Source organism: Drosophila subpulchrella, unplaced genomic scaffold (assembly GCF_014743375.2).
Source record: "Drosophila subpulchrella strain 33 F10 #4 breed RU33 unplaced genomic scaffold, RU_Dsub_v1.1 Primary Assembly Seq354, whole genome shotgun sequence".
NCBI classification, from domain to species: domain Eukaryota; kingdom Metazoa; phylum Arthropoda; class Insecta; order Diptera; family Drosophilidae; genus Drosophila; species Drosophila subpulchrella.
This window is the reverse complement of record NW_023665577.1, coordinates 8938935-8947355: the sequence shown is the minus strand read 5'-3', so window position 1 is coordinate 8947355 and position 8421 is coordinate 8938935. Positions and strand designations below refer to the sequence as shown.

Sequence of the window (8421 nt, the reverse complement as noted above, 5' to 3'; positions counted from 1 at the left end):
ATAAAAACAAGAACCTGGGTTGGTTGCCTTTAGGGATTTAGTTTGTTGAAGAAAGAGATGGATTTCTAAGAAACGGTTCTACTGCTTATCTCTTATTATAATTATTATTTTTCACTAGCCTATTTTTTTAAAGAACAACATAGGGTTTCTCGACCAAGCACCAGCACTTTTTCATGATTTGTATCCCTTGCAGGGGGCTTAATGATTTCATAAAGTATATATATTCTTGTTCAGAATCACTAGACGAGTCGATCTAGCCATGTCCGTCTGTCCGTCTGTCCGTCCGTTTCTACGCAAACTAGTCTCTCATTTTTTAAGCTAACGGGCTGAAACTTTCCCAAAAATCTTCTTTCTTTTGCAGGTAGTATATAAGTCGGAGCCGGATCGGACAACTATATCTTATAGCTCTTATAGGAATAATCGGAAAAAAATTAAAAAAAATTATATCTTTAGTGTTTTTCAACATATAACCTCCTGCGCTTGGAAATACCATTTTTTAATTAGATCTTAGTTTCGAATTTAATTTTATCGAAATCTGACGACTATATCATATAGCTGCCATAGGAACGATCGGAAAGGTAGTGGGAAAATAATATGAAACAAATTATAGCTTCAGTGTTTTTTGACATATTATTTTATATTGGGTGGGCAAGAAAGTCATGTCGTTTTTTTTAGTAATCGTTTTTAATCTAATTTATTTACGACTAATCGAGCACCAGGGTCACACTTTTTAGTATCGTTTTAAAGCTTATTGTCTTAGGTACTATCGACGAAAATTTGGTAATTATTCGATAACATTTGTGGAAGCTATAGCAAATTAAACATGGAGGACCAAAGTGAGCATTTTCGGCATATTTTGCTTTTTTACTTCCGAAAAGGAAAAAAAGCGGTCGAAGCTCGCGAAAAATTGTGCGAAGTGTATGGTAAAGATGCCATGAGTGATCGCCAATGTCAGCGCTGGTTTGCCAAATTCAGGCTTGGAGATTTTGGAGTTAAAGACGCCCCACGTTCTGGTCGACCATCGGCCGTTTTTGACGAACAAATTCAGGCTTTGCTGGATGAAAACCGGCGCTATTCAACGCGGGAGATGTCAGAGAAGCTCAGTGTGTCGCATACAACGGTTGAAAACCATTTGAAGAAACTTGGCTACGTAAGCAAGCTCGATGTTTGGGTTCCGCATAACTTAAAGGAAATTCACCTAACTAAGCGTATCAACATCTGCTATTCTCTGCTGCAACGGATTAAAAACGATCCTTTTTTGAAGCGGATCATTACTGGCGACGAAAAGTGGGTTGTTTACAATAATGTCCAACGAAAAAGATCATGGAGCAAGAAAGATGAGCCAGCCCAAGCCACATCAAAGGCCGATATCCATCAGAGGAAAGTTATGCTGTCTGTTTGGTGGAATTGGAAGGGTGTAGTGCACTTTGAGCTGCTGGGACGGAATGAAACCATCAATTCAGATGTGTACTGTCGCCAGCTATCCAATTTGGCGGAAAAAATTAAAGAAAAGGAGCCGGCACTAGCTAATCGCAAGGGTATAGTCTTTCACCATGACAACGCTAGGCCCCACACATCTTTGGTCACTCGGCAAAAATTAACGGAGCTGAATTGGGAAGTGCTACCACATCCACCTTATAGTCCGGACTTAGCACCTTCAGATTACCATTTGTTTCGCTCTCTTCAAAACTCTTTGAATGGTAAAAACTTTGATTCAGATGAGGCTGTCGAAAACCACTTGTCTCGATTCTTTGCTGGAAAAGACCAAAAGTGGAATTATGCAGCTGCCCGAGAGATGGTCATTAGTGGTCGAACAAAACGGCCAATACATAATTGATTAATTATAAGTCCTGATATAAATAAATCATCTTTGAAAATATTGAAAAAAAACGACATGACTTTCTTGCCAACCCAATACTATTGGGAATATCATTTTTTGTATTTTTAAGAATTTTGAATTAAATTTAATAAAAATCGGACGACTCTAACATATCAATGTCAATGTCAATGTCAATGAAACGGTCAGAGAAATAATAAAATAATTATTTATAAAAAAATGTTGGTTTGTTGATTTTGATCGTATTTATATTGTTTTTATACCCGTTACTCGTAGAGTAATAGGGTATACTAGATTCGTCGGAAAGTATGCGACAGGCAGAAGGAAGCGTTTCCGACCCCATGAAGTATATATATTTTTGATCAGGATCACTAGCCGAGTCGATCTAGCCATGTCCGTCCGTCCGTCTGTCTGTCCGTCCGGATGAACGCCGAGATCTCGGAAACTATAAGAGCTAGGCTTCTTACGCAGCGCAAGTTTGTTTCAGCAGAGTGCCACGCCCACACTAACGCCCACGAACCACCCAAAAAGTGTGGCTCCTACAGTTTTCATGCTAGAATAAAAATTTTAACTGAAATGTATTGTTCTCATCAATACCTATCGATTGACCCAAAAAAAAGTTTGCCACGCCCACTTGAACGCCCACAAAGATATCAAAGATACAGAAATGGGATTTCAGATTTAGATTCCGTAGGCTTGAGCGCAGCGCAAGTTTTTTACGCGAATATGCCACGCCCACTCTAACGCCCACAAAGCGCCCAAGCCTGTGGCGCCCACAATTTTCATGCTAGATAAAAAATTTTAACTGAAATGTATTGGTCTTGTCAATACCTATCGATTGATCCAAAAAAATCTTTGCCACGCCCACTCTAACGCCCACAACGCTTAAATCTGTCTACCGCCGGTAGGTGGCGCATTTCAATGTCGCTTTGCTGCTTGCATATCTCCATTTTCCTTTGGTCCCTTTAGCTTGTAACGGGTATCTGATAGCCGAGGTACTCGACTATAGCGTTCTTCCTTGTTTATTTTCTATTTAAGGTAGCCCGTCTGCAGGTCTTGAGACAACTTAAAAAAGGTGTAAGTATGCAGGACTCCATGCTGGCTGTAGAGATTTGTGTAACATCAAGTGGAGGAGTTCCACTGCGTTGGCGAACCTGATGTCACCCGCAACTTCGATAGCATCGAATTCACCTCAAGTATTCAAACGCAAAGCACCTGCTGACCTTGCCATCGGTCATGCTGAATAAAGCACAAATGCCGAACTTGTAGGATCTGTTTGGGCTATAGATCCAGGGCCAGTTTCAGTCAGTTCGTCAGAACTTTCTTCGATAATATTTACCGGAAAAACCACACAAATGGGGAGTGAAATATTTCAATTTCAGTGACTCCTCTGGGTTTTGCTATAATTTAGAGATATATTGCGGCGCAGGAGACAACGTTGTTCAAACCTGCTCACCAGATCTTGGTAGTTGTTCGACTCTCACGCAAAGTTCCGGATTTTATAACAACATTATCTATTTCGACAATTGTTATACTTCTTTACCGCTTTTTGTACATCTTAAATACCGGGAAATATTATCTTTGGAACTATTCGCTCGAATCGCATTCCAAATTGTAACATCCCAATGACATCGAGCTCAAGAAACAAATTCGAGGATACTCCACCGAACTTTGTGGATCTTCATCAGGAGTCGAATCGTCTTTGACGGTTTGGAAGGACAATATGGCAGTGCGATTTGCTTCGACTTACGCGGGCACACAGCCATTCCTGAATTAAACGAATTTAAAAGGTTGTTTGCTTAGAAAAAAGTACGTTGACATAGATTGCCCCAGTGTAGTCCACGAATACAACAGCAACATGGGTGGGTTTTCCCAGCAAAAAGGCTGTTTCTACGATTTTCATCACAAAAAGAACACGAACATTTTGTACAAAAATATTGTGGAGTTTCGTAAGTTTAAGTTAATTTTAAATGTTATTTCTTTGGTTTTATAAGCCTTTATTTATTTACCTTATACTAAAACATGAAAGCAACAACATTTTTGTACTGAACATTTTTTGGCCTACTTTCCCAAAGCCGCAAGGCTTAAGTCATATAAAACTCGATCGGTGAAAATTAAAAAAAAATCCCAGAACAAACCTTTACTCTTAAGACATGTATGTATTCTCTATCCTATAATAATATGCCTGAAGTCTAATGATAAATAAAAGCGAGGGAAAAATGAAGGAAAGGAAAATATTATTTAGAGTTGATACATAAAGCTAAGGCTAGACACCAGCTCCTACGCCGAAAAACACTCCGTTGTCGCCGAAGCGAAGGCAGTTGAACCGGTACTCAAAGAATTGGCTGGCCAGAACCTTAAAGACCACCGACAGACAGACCTGCATGTTGCCCTCGCCGAGGGCCCTGATGTCGTAAAGCCGCAGGCAGCTGAAGAGCGGCAGCGGCAGGAGGAGCGGTACGCAGTAGTCGGGAGGATTGCGGGCCGAGAACCCAAAGTTGGCCACTGTGCGCTGGTTCAGCTCCACGCTCAGGCGCAGACCAAGGTCCGTCTTGCTGTACTCGAGGGAGGCACAGAGCCACTGGTCGAGGGAACCGCCGAATCCCAGGGCCAGGCCCAGGCAGCATCGGCAGGCCAGCTCGGCGCAGGAGCAGGGCTGCCACAACTGCGGAAGCTCCACGACGTTCCCGTTCACTGGCAGCTGCCTAGGGCCCCGCAAAAGGGCCAAATAGCGCAGCGGATCCAGCTGCTGGCCACTGGACAGGTCATAGAGCACCAGACGCGGCCCTGCACCCTGATACGGAGACTGCAGGGGCCCAGATGAGGGGAGGAACTGTGCCTGGGACGGCACTCCTAGCGCCGCCAGCACGCAGATCAGTCCATGGAAATCGCTCAATTGCCAGCCCATGGTTTCTAAAGTTAGGGGTTTTCCGGGAGCGTGTTCTCGGGCGCAATTGTCAAAACAGTGTGATGTACATATGTGTATACTGTTTGCCAACAGTGGAATTATTCCGAAGCCCCGACCGCTTTGCTAGCCCGCCAAATGGCTCGGAAAATGGTTATTGTCTTACATTAGTAGGCGTTGGCAGAGTGCGGCAGGCTAGCCTAAAAATTGTGTCAATGCTAGATCGATGCGATCAATACAGCTGTAGAGTAGAAGCTCGGTGGAGCTAATAGCTACGTTGATAAGAGGGTATTTTGCATTTGAACGATTTCCAGGCGTTACATGTGCGACCATGTGCAAACAGTAAATTGCACACATAACCTGACCCTTCAAAGTGTGTCACAATAACCCGCACAGCTCGATTTGCGCAAACGTACGGCAATATTGGTCATCTGCAGCTGTCCGTAGTCATCATCGGTCCAATAGTTACGAAACGAGCTACAGACTTACGGTCATCCAAAAAAAAGAAATTCAATTTAACGCTTTATTAAGAGCTCCACGGATTAGATAAGGTCTAAGCGCTTTAGAAAAGGCTCATTCCATTCCATTACATAGGAAGATAACTTACTTTGTTTAACCTTCACGTAAGTTCGAACATTAAAGGTGGACCTTGAATTGGCTCAAAAACACATTTACATACAGACATGAGGTTGAAAAATATTCAAATTTTGATGCACATCTAAAAATGCGGGAGTTTACACAGCCGACTCAAAGGGCAACGACTATGTATATCAGCCTTCCAAAGATAATTTTTATAACTACCGGAAAATAGCAAGTCGCAACTTTATTTCACATGAATGGTGAGGTAGTTATAGCCGTAACTCGTAGACCAAAAGTGTATATTCGATTCGTAGAAAAGTATGTATGTATAGACCGTGTAGATACCCTGCAGTTCCACAATTGAGTATAAGCGCCCAATCATCACAAAGTCGACTGCGAGGCCCAGCCATTCAAATATCTCGACTTTTACATTTTTCGTAAATGTAAATACAACCAATTAAAATAATTGGAGTGCTCTTTAAAATACTTGTATTTCTTTAAAAAAAATATATATGTATATTAATATTATTTAAATTTGAGAGACTAGTTTGCGTAGAAACGGACGGACAGACGGACAGACGGACATGGCTAGATCGACTCGTCTAGTCATGCTGATCAAGAATATATATTCTTTATGGTGTCGGAAACGTCTCCTTTTGACTGAAATCAATATACCCTCTGCAAGGGTATAAATATATATAGACATATATATTTATTTTTTACAAAAAAAATCAAGTGACAGAAAACAATAATTTCAAAATTTGTTCTTGTTTTTATAAAATTTTTCTTATAGCTTTAGATAAAGCTGATGGTAAATCCATTAAAAATTGAAGTATAAATCGTTCCATTTTAAGCATATTATCCGAGAACCTTGTATCAGAACCAAAAAAAGATGAAGGTCTAGCTAGTTTTTATACGGGCCGAAAGTAACTATTATTTGTAAGTTTAATTTTTAAAAGACTTCTGGGATTTTTTTTTTAAATGCCAAAGATAACATTTTTTTTATTATAAATAAAACATACAAATAACGATTACTTTCGGTTCTATTTTTAAAACTAATTTTTTTTTCTAATACTATATGCAATCGCTCGGGTGGAGCCCTCGGAGCCTTTTGAAATGGCGCTGCAGAAGGCAATGCGGTGTGTGAAGAATTTGAGTATGATGCAAATAATAAAGATGGAAGTAAATAAAAAAAAATATAGAAATTAAATAAAAATATATTTGCTGCTACGCGATGAAAAGGTGCTTAACATGTCCTTTTATGCTGCTTAAACGAGCGCTAAACGTGTGCTGAACGTGTGCTCTTTTGCTGCTTAAACGAGCGCTCAACGTGTGCTGAAGGTGTGCTTTTTTTGGTGCTCGAAATAGCGCTCAAAAGGGTGCACAACAATGCGCTCAAAGCGTGCTAGTTTTTGAGCACTGATGAACCCTAGGACATGCCTATGTTAATTTAAGCACTAATTTTCATACAAATTGTGCGCTCAGTGATTAACTTTTTGCAGTGATTGAGTGCTTAGTAAGCGCTGAATAATACTGCAGGGTATGTACGTAGATCGAATATACATATATTCTTTATAGGGTCGGAAACGCTTTCTTCCACCTGTTACATACTTTCCGACGAATCCTACCTAGAGTAAAACTCTACAAGTAACGGATATATGCAATTAAGTTGGGGTAAATGCGGTACTTAGACTTAACGGCTTGCAACCGCAATTTTATATAATGAAGAAAGGGGCAAAGGCTGCAAGGGTATAAAAACGTAAATAATAGGGTTTCAGTTTTTTACTTATTTTTAATTACTACAATTTTCTATATATATAGAAGTAGAGAAGTAGAAAATGACAGTTCACTGTTGAAGTCATAGGTGCAAAGTACCGTTTGAGCTATATTTTGGTTTTGGGCTGCAAAAGGTTAAGCTGCTGTTAAGTCGTTAAAAATTCCTTAGGATCGAAAATTTATTACCTATTATTTGTAAGTTTAATTTTTAAAAGACTTCTGGGATTTTTTTTTAAATGCCAAAGATAACATTTTTTTTATTATAAATAAAACATACAAATAACGATTACTTTCGGTTCTATTTTTAAAACTAATTTTTTTTTCTAATACTATATGCAATCGCTCGGGTGGAGCCCTCGGAGCCTTTTGAAATGGCGCTGCAGAAGGCAATGCGGTGTGTGAAGAATTTGAGTATGATGCAAATAATAAAGATGGAAGTAAATAAAAAAAAATATAGAAATTAAATAAAAATATATTTGCTGCTACGCGATGAAAAGGTGCTTAACATATCCTTTTATGCTGCTTAAACGAGCGCTAAACGTGTGCTGAACGTGTGCTCTTTTGCTGCTTAAACGAGCGCTCAACGTGTGCTGAAGGTGTGCTTTTTTTGGTGCTCGAAATAGCGCTCAAAAGGGTGCACAACAATGCGCTCAAAGCGTGCTAGTTTTTGAGCACTGATGAACCCTAGGACATGCCTATGTTAATTTAAGCACTAATTTTCATACAAATTGTGCGCTCAGTGATTAACTTTTTGCAGTGATTGAGTGCTTAGTAAGCGCTGAATAATACTGCAGGGTATGTACGTAGATCGAATATACATATATTCTTTATAGGGTCGGAAACGCTTTCTTCCACCTGTTACATACTTTCCGACGAATCCTACCTAGAGTAAAACTCTACAAGTAACGGATATATGCAATTAAGTTGGGGTAAATGCGGTACTTAGACTTAACGGCTTGCAACCGCAATTTTATATAATGAAGAAAGGGGCAAAGGCTGCAAGGGTATAAAAACGTAAATAATAGGGTTTCAGTTTTTTACTTATTTTTAATTACTACAATTTTCTATATATATAGAAGTAGAGAAGTAGAAAATGACAGTTCACTGTTGAAGTCATAGGTGCAAAGTACCGTTTGAGCTATATTTTGGTTTTGGGCTGCAAAAGGTTAAGCTGCTGTTAAGTCGTTAAAAATTCCTTAGGATCGAAAATTTATTACCTTGACCACGATTTTTTTATAACTGTGAATTAATGGACAATTTTCAATTTTGCACAAGAAAAAGTCCGTATTTTGTCGACCTTTTCTGTAAATCAAAGGTGTCAAAA

At 39.5% G+C, this 8421-nt stretch overlaps 1 protein-coding gene across 1 annotated transcript; it reads right to left on the bottom strand.

Moving 5' to 3' along the window:
* Positions 1-4030: 4030 nt before the first annotated feature.
* Positions 4031-4745, bottom strand: LOC119560775. Its single transcript, XM_037874400.1, has one exon. The coding sequence runs from the start codon at positions 4743-4745 to the stop codon at positions 4104-4106; it is 642 nt and encodes a 213-aa protein (XP_037730328.1). The 3' UTR covers positions 4031-4103.
* Between the last annotated feature and the right edge of the window lie 3676 nt (positions 4746-8421).

Coding starts and splice junctions, on each gene's coding strand:
- LOC119560775 (XM_037874400.1), bottom strand. CDS start 4,745: ATGGGCTGGCAATTGAGCGATTTCCATGGACTGATCTGCGTGCTGGCG.